At 46.8% G+C, this 25,790-nt stretch overlaps 1 protein-coding gene across 1 annotated transcript; it reads right to left on the bottom strand.

Annotated features, from left to right (window-relative positions):
- Positions 1–1,814: 1,814 nt before the first annotated feature.
- On the bottom strand, positions 1,815–24,858 carry LOC131282674 (serine-rich adhesin for platelets). The gene is made up of 12 exons (XM_058312201.1): positions 23,723–24,858; positions 6,671–6,782; positions 6,326–6,596; positions 6,123–6,245; positions 4,325–6,039; positions 3,376–4,264; positions 3,183–3,301; positions 2,955–3,092; positions 2,564–2,838; positions 2,386–2,474; positions 2,127–2,291; positions 1,815–2,037 (listed from the first exon to the last, which is right to left on the bottom strand). The coding sequence occupies exons 1-12, from the start codon at positions 24,856–24,858 to the stop codon at positions 1,850–1,852; spliced, it is 5,220 nt and encodes a 1,739-aa protein (XP_058168184.1). The 3' UTR covers positions 1,815–1,849.
- Positions 24,859–25,790: the final 932 nt, after the last annotated feature.

Below are 25,790 nucleotides of genomic sequence, written 5' to 3'. Positions count from 1 at the left end.
TGTGTGCTTTCCAATAGATTGTAGTTTTCAAAATTGCATTCTAGCGGCTACCAAGTCATTTGGCGGCAGTAGGTATTTTAACTAGATTTAGCCGATTCAGTTGGACGAAGCTGAAGAAGCTGGTTTACAGGATGGGCGAACGCGATGGAACTCAAACTTGGGCGAATTTGGCGCCACTTATTTACAAGCTTTCCATCTGCGATCCCTCATCGATCGATTGCTAATCGTTCCTTTCTCCGGAAGGTTGTCACGTGTGTTTGTGTGTGTGTATCGGTATGTTTTCACGTGCGGCTGGGGTGGCTTTGTGGTTCCTTTGAATTACATCCTTATCTACCTGTCTATTTACAACCGTTTACATCGACTTATCGTTAATGTTTTTTTCACTTTGTTTTACATTTGTTTTTACTTCTTCTACCTATGCGCACCGTGAAAATATTTGCACACAGACACACACACACACACACATACACCCACCCAGACAGCATGTTTTGGGGTTTTTTTGCTTTTATGCTCGCCAACGTACACTCCTGCCTTATTTTAAGCAACTTTGTCTGTGGTGGTTGTTGAAGCGAAAAGATGCATCACTTTCGTCTTTTGCTTCGATTCCGATTTTTTTCCCATTCTGCATGTGAAAACTAAAAAAAGCGATAGTTATGAGTTTTTGTTTCGTAATGAGTTAGTTCTCTTGGAGGGCCTTGTGTGATTCCTCTTCCGCTTTTGATGATTTGCTGCTGCTTCTAAGCTAGTGTAGTTTACATACATTCAGCTCTACTCTTCAACACTCTCGGTGAACCGAGTTGGCTATGAGATGTGAACTGTGGACATTTAAATTTAGGATTTAAGAATTATTAAAAAAAAACGCAAGCCAACTGGCTTTCTTCATACAAAAGCTAATGTTGTTGCTTGTAGTTACAACATAGCGTTCATTTCCGAATTTGTGACCTTTCTATCCCCCGTCATTATCCTCTTTTACTAACTTACTCCCTTTTCACACGTGCCACACGGGCCTGATCAAAAAGCTTCGAGAGACTGGTGGCAACTCATTTTGATTTCCTTTCCCCATCGCAATTCGTTTATGTACAATATATATATATGTATAATAAAAAAGAAAGAACAAAACGAAAGCACACATCGATGACTACGGTCTACACTTTGCCACTCCGGAAGGATGTTGCTGCGTGTGTTGTTCCATTGGTCTTTTAGTTGCATTGATTAGTTGCTATATTTTTTTTCTTCGTCTTTTTCGACCTACGGCGTCGATTACATTCTACCATCTCTGCACGGTGTTTTGGCGGTTCCATTTTTTCCCCTTTTTTCTTCAAACGACATTTACAGCAGCTGAACGGAGATGGATTAAAGGATCCCTCTTTCCGGCTAAATCCACGCATAAAAACGTATATAAAAATGCAACCGAAGGCAATGATGATGCGAATGCGTCAATTACAACACTCTCGGGGACGTTTGTCTCTCCCTAATTCGTACTCTCCCCGCCCCTGTCCTTTGTTGGTAGGGCACAAACAATTATAACAAATAGCGTTACAATAAATAACACCTCTTTTAGATTGTGTAAAGAAAAGCGTGGAAATCGCTTACAAAATACAACATCAACTGTTTTTATATAAGCACGCGAACCTTGTTTGTTGGGATCCCGCTGCCCACTTCGCCCTCCTCCTCCTCTCTCGCCAAACGCAACTCGCACACGATCGATTTGTACTCTGGTATACGTCCTCTTCTTTTTTCGCCGTTGGGCCATTTCCGTGGCCTGCGTACGTCGTATCCGCCCGATGTCTCACATCCAACCATCCCGTCGCCCAGAGCATCACACTTAGATTTTCATGTAGAATCGCTCTCACAAGATGCCGTTCGTGATGTACTGGTAGCCGTCGTACAGCTTCGTCGAGAGCGAATTGAGCGAGTCCTGTATCAGCTGCTCCACCTTCCGCTCCAGCTCCTGCTCGGTGAGGTTCATGTGGAACCGGTTCCGCAAGTTGCGTACCGTGCCGGAGCACCCGTTTTTAAAGCAAGGCAGCTGGGAACCTGCGAAAGAATCGGAATGATTGGGATCGATTAGTTGTGGGGACGAGGAAGAAACAACGATGTTTAGGGTGGTGTGGGGAGGGACTTACTGCTTCGCATTATCTCCACAATGTTGATGATTCGGTCCATGTGCTTCCGGGCTGCCTTTAGCCCGTCCAGGAGCAGATACTTGAACTCGCAGTACAACTCCGATTCCGGGCCGCCCATCACATCGACAAACTCGGGCGTTAGTTTGAAGGGTGACTGTTCAAAGCCTATAAGAAGGTGGAGAAAAACATTTTTATTAAATCATCAACAGTTGCACATGTATTTAATATGAAAATGTTTGCTGGATCCCTCGATACATACCTAGATTTTTCGGCGATATGCTGAGAATGAATCCAAAATCTATGTGGATCAAGTGTCCATCGGAATGCAGCAGAATATTGCCGTTGTGTCTGTTATGTTGTGACCGGGAGGGCGAGAGTTGAGAACATTAAACATTTGCCCCTGCCATTCCATGGAAGCATGCTTATGGCCAACTTACCTATCCTTCACCTGCAGCAGGTACGATATCAGACAGTACGCCGCACAGGATTGCATAAAGTTGCGCTGCGCACGACGGAACAGATCCGTCTCCGGTGCGCCATACTCGTCGACAAAGTAGTCCTTCAGACTCTTGTTGGAATTCTTCTTGATCTGATGCAGCGACACGGTGTTGACGATCGTCTCGATCAGCCCGGAGTCGTTCGATAGGCACACGATCCGGTACGGGCGCACCCAAAGACCCACCATTTCTTCGTCCCAAATCAGCTTGAACATCTAGTTGTAGGACAGTCAAACAAAATAAAAGAAACCAAAAGCAATGTATCAATACACAAACGTTACATTTCACCGTCGTTACGTATAAATTGCTAACATGACATTGAATAAATTACCTGCAACAGTTGTGTAGCCATCAGTTCTTGTCGCAGGTCGTCCCCGCACTTCACGATCGCCGAAAGGAGCTTCCAGTTCTGGAGATGCCCGTACGGTGAAGACTCACGGATTTGTTTCTCCTTCTCGTGCCACGGTTCCTTCAAACGAGATGGCGATAAGGTACGTTAATAAAACCATTCAATGAAAACAAGTTCGTGCACCGTTTGGGTTAAAATGTCTACACTTACTTTGAGGGCGGCAGCGGATGGATCCGAAGGATCGTTACTGAACGGTTTCGCGTTCTCCGAGTTAAGGTTGGCACAGTGACGCTTCTTGACTTCGCCGATGTTGAAAAGCGCTGGTGTATCTGGAATGGAAAAGAAAGAAACGTTAATGGTTGACTATACTCGGAGCAAACACACTCCCACACATCCCACTTACGATGTTCCCGGGAGTCGTACGAATCGACGGAGAACTGCGATATGGTGTCCCGATCGGTGGACATTTTCGTGAGGCTCAGATACTGGGCCGTTATTTCGTCGTCCTCCTGCGACCACACGTCATCCTCGGTCAACCCGAGCTCCATCATGCTTCCACCACTAGCTCCGGCGGTGCCGACGCCATTCTCCACCGAACACTCCGACAGCTTGCTATGTCGTCCTCCGGCAGCTCGTGTCGACGTCGCCGCCAGGGCTGCTGATGGTTGCGTCGAAGTCGCGTCCTCACTGGATTGCGGCGGCGCTTGCGTTGGTATGTCAGTCTTCGTTTGGGGCACTGCGGCTGGCGACGGTTCACCGTTCAGTCCGCTGTCCAGCCGTTCCTCGCTCTTGGTGTGCCGAAGCGTTGGCATCAGCTTGGGAATGACGGGCGAGGTGTAAATGTCGTGCACTTCCACCACCTCCACGTAGATGATGTACGGCGTTTTATCCTTGGAGTTGAGCACGGCCGTCTTCTCCTCGGTGATGCGCACCACGTGGTGCGGGGTTTCCGAGTGCAGTGGAAGCCACACGCGCGCCGGCAGGTTCTTGTTGATCAGGTTTAGCAGGATGCGTAAACGCGACGTCTTTTCGATCTTCGTCTGCAGGCAGGTGAGCATTTTGCCGATGTCGATCAGCGCCTTCATGAACTCCTTTTCGGGCGCCAGCTTCGGTGCACCGCACGAGCATACCGTCTGCTGGCCGAGTAGGTCATTTACCGTGCCCCGGACGGATTCGAAGCAGGGGCAACCGTTGTCGAAGGCACGCCCCGTACTCAAATCTCCCAGACATGCCGTCCTACTGCTGCTGCTGCTGCTCGGTGGAAGAGCGGGAAGGGGATGCAGAAGGTGTTGCTGTGTTGGCCCACCGGTTACCGCCGATGGTTGGCCGTACAGTAGCATCTTGGGGTTAACCGCAAGCATCCCTAGCATGCCGGTCGCATCCGATTGCGAACGGTGGTGCGTTTTCCGTACGGCCGACAACGCCGCATGTTGTCCGGAACCAGATGCTGGATCGTTATGTTGCGCTCCTGCTCCTGAATCTCCTCCACTCGGCGATACCTTACTCGGACATACTGTCTTCACGCGCTCCCGCTTCGGGTAGAGCTCCCTCAGCAGGCTCAGGTGCTTGCGAATGCTGTTTCCGGCCGCACTCAGCATCTCCATGTTGAAGTTGTACGCCTCCAGCAGCCAAACGCACTTGAGTGAAAAGTCCACCGACTGCCGGCACCGGTACACCAGATACGGGTCGAGCACCTCGGACAGTTCCTCGATCTGCATGTACATCACGATCAGCTGCGGAATGTACAGGTCCACCTCGGCGTCCGGGAAGCTGAAGATCTTGTTCCCGATGAAGCTCAGCACGCCCGGTTCCTTCGAGTAGAACAAATAGTGGACGGCAAAGTGGATGTTGAAGACAGGCGACTCGAAGAACCGCAACAGGCCGCTCTGGCCGCTTCGCTCGTTTCGGCTTTGCGAGTCATCGCGCGCCACGCTGCCATTGACGCAATGTTCGACGGATGGGAGACACGAGCTGGCCGCAACGGCCACCCCCGGTACCACCTTCAGCGACGCGGTCGATGATGATTTCGATAGTGAGGCCGTCTTGGGAGCGACGACAAGCAGGTGATTTCCAGCTGCCAATGCCTCACCTGTGGTCGCCTCCGTCGGCGGTTCGCTAACGGTAGGCGACGTGACGCTACTCGTTTGTTGCTGTTTGCTTCGCGATCCGAACATGCTACCAAATTCCCGCTTCCTCGATAGTTCCGTCGGCGATTTCACCGTCGCTACGGCACCATTCCCACCCGATGAACCACCGGTTGTCCCGCTCAATCCTACACTATTGGCCGCCGTCGCCTCTTCCGACGACGTCTGTCCTTTGTCGCGGTTTTTGGCCGCATGCTTCTTCTCGTGATTATCGATGATGCTCTGCGCCGTCCGAAAGATGGCGTTCTTGGTCGCACCGAAAAAGTTCCGGAAGATCACTTCGTTCTTTTGATCCGCCTTCGTCGGTGGTGCCGGGGGTGGCGGCTGTGATTCACTGCCACCGCCGGCCTTCTCGCCCGCGCTGGCGGTGTTTGTACTTGGCACAATGGTTGCTGCGGTAGCGGAAGCGACGGCCACCCCCCCACCCGGCAGGACGGGTGTCAGGGCGTTGGTGGGCGTTGTCAGGGATTTTCCTTCGCCGACGATTGGTGTCGGTGCGTCCGGCAGGAGCATCTCGTCCTCCTCGTTGCCAACTCCCGCCCCGGCGATCCCATCCTCGTAGTCGATCGGGACGAACAGTTTCTCCAGCATGATGGCGGCCCGGGTCATGTTCTGCTGCCGGTAGCGCACCTTATCGGTGAGTGGACCCTGGTTCAGCGCGGACCCGGCCGCTGTCACTGTCGTCTGCTGCGGTTCGATGCAAGCATCATCCGTCTGCGCTCCATCGTCCTTCTGTCGTTCCACGACCGGGTAGAAGCACAGGTCGGACTGTAGCATCCGATACTCTTCCTCCATCGAGGTAGTCTCCAGGATTTCTATGCACTCTTCCTCGGAAGGATCGATCTCACCAGAGTCTAGGCTTTCCCGCGACCTTCGAATGCGCGTCAGTGACGTGTGGTCTGGTTCCGAGCCGCAAATAATACCTAAACCGGGGAGAAAAAAGTCATAAGATGAGAGATATGTCTTCTTCTGAGGGAACCAAGCAAGGGTTTAAGATTGAACTTACCCGAATCGTCCGAACCAAGACTCGTTAGATCTTCACGCTTTTTGCTCTCGCTGTCCTTCGAACCACTTATCGTCTCCGCGTCGGTGGAGTGACTTCCCTTCAATGTCCGTAACGTGGCACTTCCTACCAAATCGAAACGAAGACACAACCAAATGACAATCACCATAAAAACACACAAAAGCATTCAAAGTCGTGGATCCTACCTCGATCTAGTTTATCCCCCTTGCCGGCTGCCTGTTTACGCATCTCGACGCCCTGTGTTCCTCCATTTCCACCGTGTACCGTCCCGAGGGTACCCGTTGGCGTTGGTCCCACCGCAGATGCCGACGATCCTCGGCCACCGCTGTTGCTCGGCGTATTGGTCGGGTTGGTGGATGAGGTTTGAATGATTTTGCTGCACATCGTTCCACTGAGGATGGCGTTCGGGCAGTGCAGTGTGTTCTCTGATTCCGCGGACGGCGAGGAAACTTCCACCTGTGGAGGCAAAAAAGACGACGAGTTCCGTAAGGTGGTCCCAAAGAAGTGGACGGCTTTTGTTTGGCATTTACCTCCGGTATCCGTTGAAGGGCACTGTCCAAGCTGCGATTCCGATGGTGCTGCGTCATGTTGATCCGAGTGTTGGTCACCTGCGACACGGGAGGCAAGAGGATTCCCATCGATCTGGAAGTGAATTGAATCGAAATCAAATTAGAGACCAAAGTTCATTTCATTGTCAAAATTGCGTTTCTCTGAATTGAGGCGCTTCAGTTTCCTTTCATTCAAAAGGCACTTAATTTGCAATCGCCTAAGGCTGTACGATTTCAAGTAATTTGTCAGAGACAGCCAGTATTTCACAAGAAAAGAAAGGGAGGCTAAACTGTCCAGTTTTTCCATTTCCAAAAGCTTCAGGAGGGCGCCCACGCATAACGCAACATAAATGTGAAGTTTTTCCTTAAGCACAAGCAGGGCAGCGATTGTACGAATGAAAGAAGCGGATCCTAATGTGTTCACTCTGAACGAACATCATTTATCGCAGTGGAATCCGTTTCCTTTACGGAGATAGTTTTGTTGAGCATGACTGATAGTGAATAGGAACTGTTCAGAAAGGAACGGCTGGTTTGAATTGTGTAAATTTGTAAATAGTAGATTCGAGTAGGCGTTTCTTGACTGCGTTTCAAGGGTGCAATTTTTTACCAACGCAGCAGGCTAGATTAGGTTTTTTCCTGTATCGTAGCACTCTCTTGAGTTTGGATAGTGGCACGAGAAGCACGCGTTTACCATTTTTGAGATAAAACACAACGTAGAAATTAGAGGAAACTAGGAGCGATAGTGTCTAGGCAGTTTCAAACCAAAACAGGAACGATTTGCATCGTTGCAAAAACTTAGTAAATATTTGGTATATTCTACAAAAAGCGTAACAAATCGAGAGATGAATTTGATAAGTGATACAGAGGAAGTAGATTTATAAGGCAGTGAAAAGACCCAAAAGTTACATCCAGCGATGGGATCATCATCGGCAGCATCACAGGGACGGCCGAACACAGAAAAAGGGTCAATTTGACTAAAATCCATTACTTAACGCACACCCGGCAGGACCGGCCGGTGGAAAAGGAAATAAATGGACACCACGACTTCCATCGCCCGGATTTTGGCGCCTCTGTTTTGCCACCCAAGGTTACGGCGGGTGATCAGCATCGTAAACGGAATGTATGCATCCTAATGTAACCCCGGGGTAACCCCCGTGTGATGTCGGCATGTCGTAAACAGTGCGGTGGAATGCCGGCAAGCGCGTGCTTTTAATCTGATTAGCTTTTAGGGCCACTACAAAGCAACAGTGAACAAAGCGTAACACAAGGTGTTACGTTTTTCCGTCAGCCAGTTTAGTGTTGTTGTTACGGACAATGTTTGAAGGTGAACGAATGATATTCGCTGCATTACTTTCACTGCAAATATAACTTCAGACGGAGTAGGCTAATATAAACTCCTCTCATATTACTTGTCCCGCTAGTGGCTGAATGTTTTCATTTAAACCTCCCAAAATCTCTCAGTATCCTCTTCAATGACCTTGCCGGCATGCCAGACCAACTTCTTGAAACCCCCGAGAATGCAAGCGAAGATGGAGTTCATCGGTTAGTTCAAGATCAATCATACAGTTGTGAGACCAGTGAGACTTGTCTCGGAGGGAGAGATTCCAGTGTTCGAGTGTTTCATTCCAACTTCGCGTGGATCTCAAACCGGCACCGACTGTGGCCATTTATCAAACTGGTCCTAGACATTCCATTCCATTGAGGTCTCCACGCCACCCCAAGGGGAGATAATTAAGAGAAGATGATACAATTGTTTCGAATTTGTTCGCGCGGGGCAAAGATCGCGCGTTCTAAGACCATTCGTTCTATCTTTGTAGGATTGTTTAAAAACCACCCACATCCAAGTAGTCCCATGCGCGCCGATCGACTCGTGGCCATGGGGCGAGAACGCGAGGAAGCAAACTAGAGAGCCGATAAAGAGTGGAATATTAGCACGCTGCCTTGAGACCACAACATTCATTATCCACACGCACTTCCGTAGCTCAAAACGGCTGAGAGAATCCGAGCTGCTACATCTGAACCCCAATATCCCAAGTGGTGGTTTGAATTCTTCTCGCACACGCCAGGAACTGTGTGGACTAGTATATAACCGTCAGATGCGTGGGAAGCACGTGCGTAAAGTAAATCATATTTTAATGTCTCGAACTACACTGTGTAGATATGAAGTGATATAGAACTGGCTATAGCATTGGGAAAGGAATTTATCACCGACTTCAACGATAAGGATGGCTTGTAAGAGAAATAATGCTCAATTGAGACTTCGATATTGGAAATCTGTAGAATTGAAACCTTCCAGATTCTGCTTCCAAAGAGCAGGGTGATATAATTGCATTCTCAAAGTCACACTCAAATCCAAAGTAAAGCCCACTAACTACTAACTGTCCCACCCCTTTAGCTCTTTTTCAGTCTCGATGCAGCAACTCTTCATCCTGCAACCGGGACAAGCTGCCCTCTATTCGACTCCAACTACGGAGTCGTGCTACGTTTCCGAGCATCAAAATGCCACCCTTTTGTGGCGATATTCAACCCACATGTGCCTCCGTAAATCATTGTTCTGAAAATAGAACCCTGGATGTCAGGTTTACGACGAACAAAATATTTTAACAGATTCCCCCACGACTTCTTCGGATACTGAGACTCCTCTTTGCACGGGGTTTTAAACACGACGAAGATATGCACCTACAGGCCATGCAAGTACCGGAACTGTTTCTCCAAAGGGTGACTCAGACTTCATCCGAGAGGAACATCACAACAGTCATGCGGAACATCAATCCTCCGGCTTGGGTCCTCCGCCGATGGGAGCAGTATTTTAACTTTTCTGAGAGTGGCATGTGTTTTACCACTGACTTCAGGAATGGTCCCCTCTGCTAGTTGCATTCCATCCCGTAGAATAACACAGCTTTGTTTATGTACATCTGGGTGGAATTCGTAGCTTCTAGCCGTGGAGTTTTCTCTTGTTTGACCGTTGACTACTCTAAGAGAGAATGTCCTTTGGGCTTTTAAAAATAGGCCATAACTAAGAAAGCGTTCTAAAAACTCTTAAAACTTCAACTGCCAAGAATTTCTCAGAACCTTATCGAGAATATTCCAACAATGTTTTAGTGTTCGGTTTAGAACAATGCCTGTTTACATAACCTCCATTACGGCATTAGAGCCTCCGATCGACCCTCGAAACCCCAGAACCAACTTGCTGTGCTTGAGTTCCTTTCGAACACCAAATAATACCTGCGCCCCGCATGGTGTAAAACGATATTGTAATCGATCGTGCACGAACAACCGCAACCATCTTGAACCTACCAGCTCTGGTCCCTTCGTAGGTCCTCGCTGCAACTGATCAACCCCGATCGATCGATTGCTCGATCGCATGGAGATGATGCAGATTAGCACACAAAAAACAACACCACCGCACCAAAAGAAGGCATCACTGTGACGTGGGTGTAACGAGGGGATGGGAGAGACCAGCCGGTAGACCCTGACTTCTTTCCGGTCGGCGGTTTCACACAGGTGCAGAACCGGTTCTGTGTAACGAGGATTTCATTTACACAAGAGCGCGCGCGTGTAGACTATTGTAGTTACGCAATGGTTACGGAGCAATGTTACGGCAACAAAGGCAAGTAGAAACAGTTCTTTCAGTACCACAAGTGAGGTAGAGCTAGAACTCATGGGTATGGAGTTTCTTTTTTAAGTCGAGAATCGGGTCAGAATTTTAAAACCAACCTCAACTTGTACTTGCTACACTCGACTTGATTTTCTTTCGCATCTGTTGACATCGTCAGCTACAACAAGGAGTCTCTTCTGTCCACCCAAGCTCGTTGATCTTCTAAAATGGTCGTGTGGGAAAGTCATTTCTGCCTTTGCATAAATCTTTGAGCTAAGGTGGACCACTCGAGCATGACCGTATGTATTCGCATAGCAACAGCGGTGGAGTCACACGATCCGGCGAAACGAGTGTACTTCATTGCCAACTGTCATCTGGCCATGGAGTGTGCTTGCAGTACTTGCAACACCATAGACCACGTAGCATGCTTTGCATGTCGGCTTTCGCGGGAACCCGGTGGGAATTGAACCAATCCACCAATAAATCGGAGTTGGTCGACCGAAATCGGGTCGTGCATAGACTACAGGACTATCGGCCACACTCTCAGTACACTCGAGACACACTGGCCCGGTACTTGAACCGGCTTAGGTCCAACACTCACGAAGTTGACTCTGACCGTTCGTGATCTGTGAGATTGTTTAAATAGATGCAGTAGAAGTGGTCAACGACGACGACGAAGGCGGGTTGAGGGACGATGGCGGGAATGCAAAGACCACACAGCTGCCACTCCTTGAACAGATCTCCTCTCCCTTCGTGCTTCGTTCCGTCGGAATGTGCAATTTATTACAAACCCTGGGTGTGAATACAAAAAAACAAAAATGCTCATTACCATACTGGCAAGCGTTTCTCAATACAAATCTACAATTCTGTGAAAGGGTGGAACATCCGACATGTCCACTTCGAATCTGTTTGGCAGTACGCAATAAAATACTTTGAACGATAGCCAAAATAATCCTTCTACAAACCCTAGAGAGCACACGATGCGTGCTAGTGTCAAAAAGAACCGAAAGAGACCGAAGTGCTGCCGACAATTTGCAAATTGACATAAAACAGTAATTATGTGCACTGAAATGTCTATCTTTCTAACGCTTTTCCTCTCCCAAATCATCACTTTTTAACCTCCAAAGGATTGCAATTCTTTTTTCTTTTATCAATTCATGTTGAAGTGTTCCTATTTACAAGTTGCGTGAAGTACATGTTTTCAATGTTGCTTCACCTGTAATGTTTGCAAAGGGCAACATATTTTCCATTTTATTTACTTTTCTACAACGTCGGATGGATTTAAATCACCCCAGCATTTGTGGTTTATATTTTGTACACACTTCACGCACGACAAGTGGCATTCAAGAACCAAGGGCCAGTATCTGTGGCCAACCCTTTTCCGTAACCGCCTCACCGGACGGACGTTTGCGTTCGTAAATTTTCCCACGAAAACGAGGTTGCACTTGCCAGGATTCGCATTTCGTCAACCGTCGAGATGGACAAAAGGCTTCTTACTAACTTTCCCATCGTATGTTTTCGAGATTGTCTGTCGGGCCTGTGGAAAACCCCAACCGAATTTGGTTCAAATGAGTATGAGAAGAATAATGTGCACAACAGAGGTCCTGAAAATGACACTAGTTATGTTCGATGATTTTACAAATCGCCATCCATTGTTTTGGATTATACTAACATGAACCACTCGCGAAGATCCAATATCAACCGCCATTTAAATGTTGTTTAATAAACCGAGTCAGCAATAGCTGGACCATATTGTGTGTAAAGTAAATTAACTTTGCCACGTGATACGGACGATAGTTGACCTCACACGTGAATGTTGAAATTACAAAAACGTGTAACAACTTTCAAACATTCTAACAAGCATTCTAATTCGTCGAATTGTCAGCGGGAATATACACCACATGGTTTCACGAGGATCAGCATCGTTCAAAACCAAATGTATGTACTTGTTTCTCAATCGGGTCTCGTGCGAAGTGTGGAGTCGTTTTCAAAGAAATATTCTGCCTATCCTAACAGGACCAAACTTTGTCTGGCTTTTTCTTTATTATGTCTATGTAAATCAAGCTTAGTGTACTGACGTTGGTTGTTGTGTCCATACTTATGTCTTCACTGACGACAGCGCAGAAATGCTATTATACACCACACGTGTACATTAATTAGCACTGAAGGCAACATTTTTCTTTTCCATGTACAAAACGTAGCATGAACATGGATGGTTGAATTTCAATCTTATCTTATCCATACAAAGATCCTTTTATCCGGCCTAGTAAAGAAGGATTAGGAGTTGGATTAATATGTAATTTTCTTAGGCAGAATCTCTGGTTATTAATTCGCACAGTAAAGCTTCCAACACAAACGAAAACGTACGCCTGCACACATCTTTTAACCTTTGAGTCCGAGTTTGGCTCATTACAGTGGGCCAGACAGTCATCACCAACAACGAAAGCCTAGCGCTATGATTCATAAGAAATCGCACGTTTGGGCGCGTCGCATAGATAAGCAATACGTATTTTTGTCTGTTGTATTTGTTATTCACATGCTAGCAAGAAGACACCCTGAACACCAAACCAGAAAGAGGAAAAAAGGTCGGGCTTTAGGAAGGCTTTGGAGATATTTTTTGTCTCCAGACGATTTTAATCATTTAGAGATGGGTTCAACGGATGTTCGACTGGAATGTTAACTATCAGCCAACACGGATTTGGTACCAAAGGAAGTTGAACAGTCAAATTACCTACGAATGAAATGCTACAAAAAGTATGTAAATTGGATTGCTTTGAAAGGACTTCATTTCGAGTGAATGAGCCGCAATGGGTTGAACACTTCGAACTGTTTTTCATCAGCTTCATTTTACTCTATTTTGCCATTCGATTTGCGTGACGAAATTGACATGTTTCATTTAGCTAATTGGCTTACGGTGGGGACGTAAATAAACACCTTAAACAACCGCACTTGCACGTTCCGTTTGGAGTTGTTGCGTTGTCAATTCAGTCATTGTTTTGGTCAAAGTTATAACGCACGATGTTATTTAAAAAAGTGGTAAAAAAATTTGTTCCGAAATAAAGAATAAATTCAACACCCTGCTATTCGCCGGATAGCAGCAATGTTTCTCTTATCGATCGATGTTTATGACGCATTTAGAGTGTTGTTAGAAACTTGTAGAATGTGAAAATTTGTTTCTGCGTAACAGTAGCGTACCATTTACCGCTACGACTTCTAACGCCGTCGACCTCATCGAGCAAAAAAAAACCGATCTTTACTGTAAAACAAACAACTTATTTGCACCCTAAAGATGATGAAAGTCGAATCTTAGGGCCGACATTTCATGACCTCTTTCATTTACTTAATGTCAATGGTGAAAGAAATTACCTTCGTGGGAAAACCCCGACAGAGGTTTTTATTAAGATTTGACGTCACCATAGACGACATCTAGCGGACTACCTCTCTTATCGGTCATGCTATCGTCGTGCTATCGAAACGATTACCTTCATCATATTATAATCCTTTCCCCCGAACTGTGTGGATTACAAAACTCTCAGCTTGATAATGGAATATGACGGACTTTAGTACCTTTCAATGTATTATTGTTCGATTAGAATAGTAATACTTGGTAATGTAAGTAACAATACCGACTATGTCGGTATCGGAAATATGTCCTCAGCCCACTTCTTGTTCGACGATACCAACAAGTGGTAAGCGATGGATCAAAAGATACGCGTAACGTAAACACATCAATTTATGAACAGTCCTACGATTGACATCGTGGTGTTTTTTTGCTCTTGCAAAGTAACGAACACCTGTAGCCTGTATCCTTTGCTGCGGTGGCGCTGCTTCCCTGTGCGTCATTGGAAGTAGATTCTCTTCCGTACCTCAAAATCGCATTCTACACAGAGTTCTCTATCAGGGTTATTTCCTCCTCTGCTTGCTTCGAAAGGGAAAACAAGGTGGTAAAGCCCGACCAAGATGATTTAGGTCGCTGGAATTAGTTAGAGATAACGTAAAGCACACTTAATGCAACACTAGAAAAATTACACTGAACACAAGACTGTTTCACTTTTCACCAAACTCCACAACAACAAATGGAAGGTGTTTTTAGAATACACTAGAAGCATTACTCCAGCAGCAACAGTGTTTGTACCAACAAATCCTGCGTTGATGAAGTTGGGAGTGAATTGGGAAAGTAAAAACCTCCCTCCGAAGGGGAGGAAAATAGTAAAACCGTTACCGCTGTGCACTGTTTTTGGAAGAACCACAAGACACTACCGAAGGAAGAGGGGGCTCATGAAATGAAACCAACACTTCGCTGCGGCTTGCACGAGTCGAGTAGAGTTGTCTAATTGAGGTTGGTAAAATGGATTTCGTCAGTAGGTAGGATGGAATAAAAAAAAAAGTTTCACTTTACGTTCGCGTAACCATCATCTTTATCATCACCATCATCATTCGCGGCACGAAATCCTACCACAAACACACAACAGGTGGTGGCCACGCGGGTGGCACTACCACCGTTTCAACGCGCGCCGCCATCGCGATGGGTGCATCGTACGTGTGCAAGGCCACCAACAATGGCACGGTGCTGCTTGCTGCGCCGAATTCACTCACAATTCAGCATCCCACATCTGTGCCAACTTTCCAATCCGCGAAGATCGACGGTTTGACAGCTACTACTAGTGAACCCTGGTAGGGCTTGTAACAAAAGGGAACAAGTGCTACTACCGCTACTACTAACACTACCAGTGTCGCTTGTTATCGCGCACCAGTTCGCAATGGACTCATGGAACCACTTTATCAGAAATTGTATCGCACCCAAAACCACACCACACAAACACACCACACTGGTTCACTACTTACTTTGTTGTTTCTTTTTTCTTTTTCTTAGGGATTATAGAAAATAGGCCCTACGAGGAACCCTTCCTTCGCTCTTGCCACCCGCAACCTTAGATCATTGCGTTATCGACCACATCACCTTTGGACGAGTAACGTTATCCTGCGGCACGTTACGATCGTTATCACCGGGAAGGGCAAATGTCACCCAGGTTGGAGTTACTGCAGTTTTGGGAACAAGCAACACACTTTTTCTTGACTGCACCCTCTTTATCACAACCGCAAACGAACTCGGATGACTAATGCTTTGCTTAACATAACGGAAAACAATAAAAACAATGGACACCTAAGCTACTGCGCGACCGCGGAACAAGTGAACCGATTCCACGCGATGGCAGTCCTCTACTGGAGGGCCAGTTGTGGGTGTGCTACACGTCGACAGAGAGCAGAGTCATGGAGCGCGGCCACTACTCACAACTGATTCCGTTTGAAAACGGGCACAGAAACCCTCCACCCCGCCCGCGAGACGAGCGGAGAAGCTTCCCGACGCCGAAAACCTTTCGAAACGGAATCGCCTGCCGTGGCCGCATCGACACACACCATATCGTTGTAAGCCGATACGATACGGTAGCGCCTTGAACGTACAAGGGGCATTTCTCTCACGTGTGCATTTTCGAAGCCCCGCGCGATGTGTTCGTGGAACAACAGCAGATGATGATGATGATGATGACGATGATGGTTTTGTAAGGTTTCCCATCCGCATCGAAACGCCGCGACGAGAGCGGCCTCGCGGAATCGTTCGTCAATGAACCGTGTGTAGAGCAATCTTGTCCAAACACCGCACCATCACACAGACAGGTGCTCTCCGCAATGCACCGGTGTAGGTTTGGCAATAGAAACACAATTGGGTTTTCCGCTTCATCGCTTTATGGGAGTTATTTATTGACCGCGAGTGGGGGGGAAATCGACCGCACTTGAGATTGGAGCTAGAACTTGCACGCGTCGACCGAGAAAGGCTGGACCGTTGCATTCCTTTGAGCTTGCCGATTTTTTTTTCGATTGCCTTTTATCTACGCACACTTTAGTGTATCGTTACAACGCCAAGAATTCCCCCCTGGGATACCCTGAGGAGAGAATGCCGTGTAAACATTACAAGATTGCATGACGCATTGGATCAACTTCATCAACGTCAATTCGTCAGCCAAACCACAATATGGTGAGAAGATAAAGAAAAAGCTTTCCTCCACGCCCCCGGGTGGGGGTTGATACGTGGAATTGGCGGTTGATCGAAAGAGAAGAAAGTCCATACACCGACCAAATCGCAAAGAGCGATCAAAAACTAGCAAGAAAACCCAATATAAACGCGAATAGATTGCCGCCGTGGCGCTCTCGCAAATAAATACTCTCGCAAACAATTTGAGGGGGTTGTTACGCGAGTTTTGTTTTTGAGCTAGTTATCTTGTTTGGGTTTTCACATGTTTATGTTTTTCTTATCCGACTACTTCACGAGTTGTTTTGCAAACTCAACTCGATTCTCCCTTTAAATTCCCCCCCTTTACTCTAGTGTAGTATTATTTTTATCTTAGTATAATCAGCGTTTTAGAAATTTTTCTGAACGCCTTAGAAATGGCATGAAACGTGCCACGTGCGACACCGACATACCAATTTAATTTCCCCGGCTAATTCCTTAACGGGAACCTGAGATTCAAGGCTCCTTCTGGGACGATGTCCTGTTTCAAAAGACAGTCACATGCCACATCAAAGTTCCAAAGAAACCCGTCCGCTCACCATTGCTTCCGCTACTAAACTTTTCGAAGTGTAGATGAGTAGTAACGGTTCGATTCGGACCACCAAAGCGAAACGTAATTTTCCGACTGAAAACCTACTACAGTTATACTTGAGCCGATCATTACAATAACAAAACGATTCATTTTAAATGTGAGCAACTATCGCTAAATTAAAAAGAGAAAGGTCCAACCAAATGGCGACAAACTCTTCAGATGTACTTCCTCGTCAACATTGAATTACTGGCTCATACCGTGTTGCAGGTGGCGCCAAATACATACCTGAAAGGAGAGGGAAAGAGAAAGGAAAATGGTTAATTAATATTTCCAAAACAGATGCAGTTAGCAAAGCTAGTTGGAAAGTATATTTATGCCCTACGATATGAGCTATAACGTAGGTATTCTTCTCTTCTTGGCGTAACGACCGTCTTGGTCATGCTTTGACATTTTCCCTTTGTGTACATGGATAGGATTCGAACCTAGGCCATCGAGGGCGCTACTTATAAAGTAGGTATGGGAATGTAATAGCAGACGCCCACAAAAACCTAACCAACTGTGAACGGGCCTGATAAGAAAGCATCCGTGTACGAAAAAGATGGTTCGCTATACAGAATTCGTGCCGTTCAATAATCGTAACGTTTCTTATCGCAGCGATGTTTTGCTTTCAATCAAGATGATAATGTTGCTGATGATGATGATGATGATGATGATGATGCAAGACGCAATTTGAGGCGGTTTGAAATGAAACCAACGATGGACAGGAGTGCACTTACACCACACGCAGAGATTGATTACAGCAGACTGCGCGGTTTGTTGTTCGTTACTTTGTTCCGAAACCGATGAGCTAAAGGAATTTTGGGCCAATGCACTTGCCCGGATCGTTCAGTGAACCTTGAAGATGGCGACTGATATTGAAAACAAACCTTGCGAATCGACTATCGCAAAAGTTGGTACTGAAAGTGGTTCGGAGATGGTACTCAGAAAATATTTACTCAATGCACGTTTATAAAACAGATATACTTAAATGAACAGTGAGATTAGTTTATGTAAATAAAGTCTCGTTTATCCACGCAGTGAAATGCGGTTATCGCGAAATATATTCAGTGGAAAGACCGGATGAAATTAAATGAATGAAACGAAATGATTCACTTCGTAACAAACAATAGGGTAACAAAGTAACTAGGTAAATATCATCGCAAAACAATAAAAATGTTCTATAGTTGTTTGAAAACTTTAGTATGATAGACCATGAGTGCATGAGATCAGCGCATGCAATCGTCATCGGATGGAAAGCAAACTCAGAAAGCAGAAGATGCATCGACCGACCCGCTTGCCCCCGTTGCACTGCATATTGCAGTTCAAAGAATCGATTCGCGGCACGATGCATTTCTTCCAGGCGTGATTGAGATAATGAAGAACGAAAGCGCGACCTCAGACAATTATAGATGCAGCTGGAAATAATGTTATCGCGCTGAAGTTTGAGCTGTTGTTGGAAACCTTCCAGCTATTCTTAGCTTATTACGAAACACAAGCGTTGTTTGGTATAAAAAGAAACAAGAACCCAAGCGTTATTTATATTACACAAAGTGCCAAAAACAATAAGCTAAACATTGGCGTGTGGAAAAACGCACATACATCATGTAATTCCTCTAACTAACAATCTCGCGAAACTAAACAGCACACACGATTTCCATCGAACCATCTTTCAGCGGCTTCTAAATAAATTTGAATGACTGCTCATGTGAAGAAAATCGCACGAAGAAAGTCTTCCGTAACATATTGATCACGGTCTGCCCCTTCGCCCCTTTTTCGCATGTCTTCCAGGAGTTTGAAGTTTTTCCAGTCTAACGTTCGGTTTTTGCACAACGATGATGATGAGAAGCTGGGGCTTTTCAAGTGTTGTTGCGCGCTAGGAGGGTAATTAAAACTTTCCGCAAACAATGTTCTTCAAACACAATAAAGGCGGCCTGTGGTGCGCCGCTTCCTACCCACGACGGAGCCAGAGAAACTTGCCGAAGATGAACTTACATCAACCGAGACCGTTCCGGAGAGTGTTCAAAATCGAATCGCAGCACAGAATGCACGGCATGAGGAGACTTTTCGTATCGAGCCACAGAGTTTGTGCAGATGGTGTTTACCTGTGGTGCGTCTTCGCCCGAGGAGGAATGCAATGTGCGAGCAGTTTATGCCCAACCAGCCATTTTCTCTGGGGCGCGTTTTGGCAATTTGTTTTCTGTGTAAGGCGAGTGGGTAACACATGAGTGCTTCAAACGTACTCCCTTTTGAAAGTTACCGCACAGCTTTGCTGGGCTATCGAAAGTTTGCATCTGCCGCGAACGAAACCCCACGCATAAGTAATTATAAAACAATAGTATTACAATGAGCAAACCAGATTTAACCATACTTTTCACAATACTCCAAACACAATTGTCCAAAAAATGTAAAACGTGATAGAAGACTTAAAAGCTTTTCAGTGTCTCAACCACTCCATCGAATGTCGTATCTGTAAGACTCTTTCCAGATTGAACTGGTCGTTTATCATTTGATCCGTTCTCCATCAATAGCCACTGCTTCGACTTTGGGAGTAGCAAAGGAATGAATGGATAAAATCGTACGTCGAGTCGGCAGATAGAATTTGATTTATGGCCCATGGCAGCTTCATGAATAACTGTAAAGGGCCACCGGTTTACACGAAAGCTACAAACGCACACAACAAATACCTTTCAATCCCTCCCACACCAACGGAGAACTACGCCGCTTTCTTGCAAGATTAATAAATTGCCTCAGAAAAGATGATTCTCCGCTTTTGCTTTCCATCGGTACGGACCCGCCGACACTATATGTCCACGATGTTGTCTGGTTGAGCTTATCGTATTTCACTGTCTTATCTTCTTGCCTGCCAAACTCATGCCTGAATGACCGTTCGATCGCGTTACTCGTCGGTCGTCGAGTCCTCCTCGTCGTCGAGAATGAAATTCATAAATTTTAATAAACAACACCATGAAATCTCTCCAATATCACACGAGCACGCCACAAGCTACCGGAGAAGTTGGTCGCTGCTTGGATGGTTAAGTATCCTTTCCCCTTTTTCTTCCACATCATGATGAAACATTCCCTGGAGATACATAAAGATAATGGTCCATCCCTCTTCTCTCTGCTTGCCTGACTGTGTGGCGATCCTCGGGAAGCCACCTTTGGTCCATTAGATCATCATAAATCGGTGTTATTCTTCGTTCTTCACCTCCACAGGAGACGGTAGAGACTGTATATTCGGGATGCATCAGAATTTCTTCAGCTTTCTTTCCGGCACCTCCCGTTCGAGATAATTAAACGAAAATCCTACGTTGAGGAAACTCTAAAAGATTCGATTGCACTAACTTCTCTGATTTCATTGCAATCGGCAATCAGGTCAAATGCGGATAAGAAAAGATCTGCCCGTTGGCCCTGATTACCTGGACAGAAAATGGGACACAATCGGATTACGGGCACCGAAGAAGGATATACCGGGGTTTCAGGCGAACGCTTCCACGCTGTTCCCGAATGGTTCGTGAATGAGTTGGTGGTCATAACTTATCGTCTTATTGTCGAGGTATGGGAAACATTCTTCGGTTAGCAAACAAAACTCTGTCGACGAAACAAGCGCAGAGTTTTTACGAGAAAGCACTGACAAGACTGACATAAGTTTCTTAAAGTTCTGTCTAAATCCACAGTATCAGTTTCGGCACCTAAAGCTTTAGGGTTTATGTCGTGGTTACAATAACCCGCGGCAGGTTGCGGAATTGGTCCAGTTAGAAGTTTCAGCATCATAGTTAAGCTGAGTAGATTGTTGCAGTTTAATAGCACCTGATTGGTTAACTGTATGTAGGTTCAGTCTGAGATTACAACAACGTTCGTCACGGCACGAGACGGCCACCAAGACGCAATAGACTCCACTCCACGGGACACCGTTTAAATGCCAGCCCTAGCACACGTGCACTTTACTTCAGTGGACTACGCGTGCAAACAATTAGCCGCTGGCGAAGGTAAATTATTTGCTTGGCAAGAACATTTTCGGTCCGCCAATCCGGCGTAGTCCCGGCTCCAGGCAAACCACCCAGAGGGCAACCCCGATTTCCACACCTGCTTTGCTTCTTCGACCTGCTTGTCAATGGCGAGCACACCCGAACGGGAAATGTGTATCTCTATTAAAAGCCACGAGCGACGCAACGATGTGTGGCAAAAGCAAAATTAGTCGCCGACACGCAAACGCATCCCTGGCCGTTAGAGGCAGCACCACACTTGACTGTTGTGACCATTAGTTGAGCACGTTTCGGTCCCTTCACCACGGTTGGATTTACTATCGATTTGGTTTAATTTAATTAACTCGTGCCCATCGCAGCGGCCGAGGATATGCTTTTGACTATTTATGACCAGTACGGTAGTCGTCGGTGGTCTTCGCCCAGGTAGTCCTCCGTCCGTATCATCTTTATCACTTTGATATTAAGTTGATAACATTCTGCCGGATGTAGGACACACATACGTACACACCCCCAGACAAGGTGTGGCAAAAATAGAGAAAGTCCACGAACGAACACCACCTGGTAGCAACATTATTTGAGGCTTTAGACTTCCAACTATAGTCCAGGTGTCTATTTCATCCATCGACGAATTCCTTTTTTGGAGCTATTCAGGCTAGGTTCCAAATTCAGTGCCGGAATGTTTATGTTTTCTATGGGACTACACTCTTCCAATCCTTCCGGATCTCCTTTCCTCGCCTCACTTTGGCCCGCCACGAATGTTCTTTTGCAGTGTCGTGCGTTATGAACCTCCCGATTTCCGGGATCGCCAACGGGCTTACGGCCTCACAAGGGAAATGGCGTACATGACACTGGCAGAGGTCATTGGTCTTCTTCCTCACGCGCACAGAAGAGAGATAAAAGATTAAGCTAGGTGGAGAATTGCTGGACGAATAGAGGAAACCAACTTCGAACAACTTCCTAAAATATTCCACTCACGAGTTACAAGCTTACATACAGAGAGCTTGAATCAACTTCAATTTGCCAACCGTGCGTTACCTCCTACTACCCTTTCTGTTCCTCCTGGGGGACAAATGGTAGGGACAAAATGAATAGATGGATGGATCGGAAATGGACAAAGGTCCCATACATTCGCTTCCTTCGGCGTGGAACCCACCCTTTGGCCATTCGGTTAGTAGCGTTCGTTTTGGCGTTGGGCACGTGCACAGCTCGCGTTCTAGCACTTCCGTGTCACGAACGGATGAAATCTGTTCTTGGGTAGGAGGTACAGCGGGGGAATTGAGGGTCGCTTCCTCCGAAAGGTGCAAGAACGCGTAGAACTCAAATGAAATGATGTCATATAGGTATCCCGCTGTTAAAACGTGCTCCGACTTTTACTCGCTTAGTATTGAAGTAGTGTCGTGGGTATAAAATGCTTGTAATTAACTAATTTTAATAATGTTCACTTGTTTACGAGGAGTGGCCAACGTTGGACTAGACTAACATTCAAATGTGCTATGAAATCGAAATTGATCAGAAATGCTTCCTGAGCACTCTGCAATAAGCAAATTTTGGGATTTCGAACTGATTTTTGGATCATTACAGGCAAAAAAAATTGTGTTCCACATTGTGGTAAAAAGCCGTAAAGTTCGCACCAAGCGTAAAGGCCCCTTCTTTTTTCGAACGAAAAGACTTTCGAAACAACGTCCCACGCTCAAAACCAAATCCTGCCAACCAATCCGGGCTAAAAACACCGACCTTTATTTGAATGGCATATAAATTGCTATTGTAAAAAAACGGACCAATAAAAACTCTATTGAGTTGTGGTCAAGCTTTAATACCCGAACGATGCCTTCGTAGGATTCAAAAAACTAGTATGAATCATGGTATACCACCCGCTGAAAAAAAATCCGGACTGGCTCTAGTGGTTGTCTTTATTCGGGCACTGGAAAAGGTTACTCAAAATTTACCACTACGAATCCCAGATATGGTTGTTCAATGAATGAGTCCTTTATGTTCTTTCCTACCGCAAAGCTCAAACAGAACCTGTTTCACACAGGGAATCGTAAAGCCCTTCGAGAGCCAAACATTTAGGGTACGATCAGATGTCCTATATTCCACTTATTGTGTCGTCGGAAGCCTCTGCCTAGCTATATTGATGTCCCCTTCAATGGTCTCCTCTCGTTTTCGAAGCCTCAAATATCAGAAAAGGGATACATGCCGCTGGGAAAAGGGTGTTGGTCCCCCTTGTTGAAGTCATTTTTAATTTACGATACGTTCCGGAACCGGACGAACAGAGAGGCTAATTGATTTTCCCGAGTCCTATATTTGTCCCCAATTATTTCAATGCACATCGGCCGAGTTCATCAATTTGCACTTTTGGTAAACGTTGCGGTTTGCTTGACACTGTGGTGATGTTGTGCCTCGCGTACCGACTCTCTTCAGGGCTATCTCGTGACATAATCCTCCCCTTTCATTTCGTTGTTGAATGGAGTGCCCGCTTTGGAGAGGGAAAACGAAGGAATTACACTTCAATGAGCCATCGAGGGGACAACTAAGTGGAGCATATACATCGTTCCTGACTTTATGGCTGCCAGATTCAACTCACCGGAACCGGTGTTCAACTCTTGGTGAATCTGGTCGCGTGGTGTCGGTTTAATGACTCAATAATACTTGAGAAATTTGGGGAATCGTTGGAGAAGCCCAGAGATTAAGGAATAAGAGTACACTCAAGACAATGACGATTTCGTTACGAACGATTGAGTTACTAGGTTTCAACTTAAATAAGAACCGATTGATAAGAATTGGAAGATTATCGAAGAGATCCCATGAAACCTACCTAAAATCTAAACTAAGATTCCTTTGGTGCGTTGAAAGTCTCGTCTTTGGCGGTGGCATCCCCGACGAGCTGCCATTGCCAACGTTCGGACCTGTTCGGCCATGGACCGCGGGCATGTTCGCGGATGATAGTCCGCTGCTACTGCTCAGACTTAGCCTAGGTTTGTGGAATCGTGGTGGCATGGTAGCGGTCGTATTGGACGTGGACGTCCCCGAAGAACTGCTACTGCTGCTGGTGTTGCTACTTGTGCCGCTTGCGTTGGCAGCTGATGGCAACGCCGTGCTGGAGACGGTGGCACCGGAGGGAGGTTTGATTGCCAGGGGAACTGTCACCGCCATCGTCGGTCCATGGTCCGGAGTGTGGTTCCACTTCGGTGGTAAACTATCACTGCAGTGGCCGTTAGGCATCGTTGTTGTCGCTCTACTAGTACTACAGCTACTACTGCTCCTACTGCTGCTGCTGTTGCTATCACCCGTCGTTGCGTCAGCCTTTACTTGGAGTTTGGTGGAGGAGAATGCTCCGTCCACCGAACTGGCATTACTTTTCGTGGAAGGTAGTTGCGTTGAGGTGACGTGGTGAAGTTGTAGATGATTATGCGCGGGAAGGTAGTGATGATCAACCTGATCGAGACCGGTCGCGGAGTTGCCCCCTGCCGTTCGCGGACCTGCCGCTCCCTCGAAGCCGCCGTTCATCATCATGGTGGACGGCGAGGTGTCGATACCGTTGGCCATCAGCACCACCTGCTCGTCGAGCGTCGTCGGGCTTTGGACGGGCGTTGTCGCGACCGACGGGATCTCCTCCGACTGCGTGCCGGTGCGGTCGAGCGTCCCGACCAGGCTGTTGTTCCGGTTGGTGCAGCTTATCTCGCGGATATGCCGCAGCTTCTCGTAGCTACTGTTGGGCGGATGGTCGGCCACCGCGGGTCGGTGGGTTTTAATGTTCAGCAGCAGCTTGGACGCCGACTTGGGACCACCGGAAACGCCGTTGGCGAGAACGGTTGTACCGTTGCTGGTGTCATGTTTACCGCCGTTCCCGGTCGAGTTCGTTCCACCACCGTTGGCGCTACTGTTCGCCACCGTCGACGACGACGAGGATGAGGATGAGGACGATTTAAATGCAGAAAATACGGAATTCATCTTTGGCGTCACGCGGATGCCGGTGTCTGCCGAAGCAACCTTTCGCACACTAGGGCCGATCTCGTCGGCACGTTGTTGGAGGGTTTTCAGAGCGGCACTTTCTCTCATAAACAGCGCACAAACACCATCGCCATCCTTTCCCCTTTGGTTTTCCTCTCCCACCACCACGTTTCACCACGGTGTGAATGAAAACTCGACGGAGCGAGGAATTATCAAACCGGTGTGGTAATAGCCGCTCAACCGACCGGTTGTTTATATATTTCGTTGCACAAAATGACGTACACTTTCGCTCCACCACCACTCCACTCCCCACTCTACAATGGGTTTTGACAGTTGACCGGAAGAGGTACGGTTATCCGATCTTCCTCCTTCTCCTTCCTTCCTAAGCCAACATCACACCTTGAACCGTGTTTCACAGCCGCACACAACTGCCCAAATTTGGCATTCCTTCTTCTAGAAACTCATGCACGTGCTGATCGAAGCAACCACTTTCTCGAAACAATCGATTACTCTTAAGCACAAAGTAGGCTTTTTTCGCAACACATTCGTGGCATAGGAAATCGGGGCTTTTTTTTCTGCACACTGCACACACTGAAAACACGCCGATGTTGACTTTAAATCCAACAATTTCCTACTGGGATCATAAAGCACCCAGAAGGGAGGGGGGGGGGGGGAATCGCGCACACACAGACACAAACACACACGCGCGCGCACGGTGGAGTGGAGCTCCTAATTTTCCAACGCTCCTTCGCGCTTCATTTCCTTCCTTTCCACGACGCGTTTTTCCTTTCTTTTTCGAGTGTGCACACTTTCTCCTTTCGACACTTTCTTTCACTGGCTCGGGTTTGCCACCACCTCACACACTTCACTGTTGGATTGAATTTGATCAAGTAATGGTTTTAAAAAGACTGCTGAGACGGGGGGGATCATGG

Source organism: Anopheles ziemanni, chromosome 2 (assembly GCF_943734765.1).
Source record: "Anopheles ziemanni chromosome 2, idAnoZiCoDA_A2_x.2, whole genome shotgun sequence".
In the NCBI taxonomy this organism is placed as follows: Eukaryota; Metazoa; Arthropoda; class Insecta; order Diptera; family Culicidae; genus Anopheles; species Anopheles ziemanni.
This window is presented reverse-complemented; position numbering and strand designations above follow the sequence as displayed.

Coding starts and splice junctions, on each gene's coding strand:
- LOC131282674 (XM_058312201.1), bottom strand. CDS start 24,858: ATGAATTCCGTATTTTCTGCATTTAAATCGTCCTCATCCTCATCCTCG. Junction 4,265..4,324: donor GCATGCTAGGGATGCTTGCG/GTTAACCCCAAG, acceptor GGGCCAACACAG/CAACACCTTCTGCATCCCCT. Junction 2,038..2,126: donor TGTGGAGATAATGCGAAGCA/GTAAGTCCCTCC, acceptor ATTCTTTCGCAG/GTTCCCAGCTGCCTTGCTTT.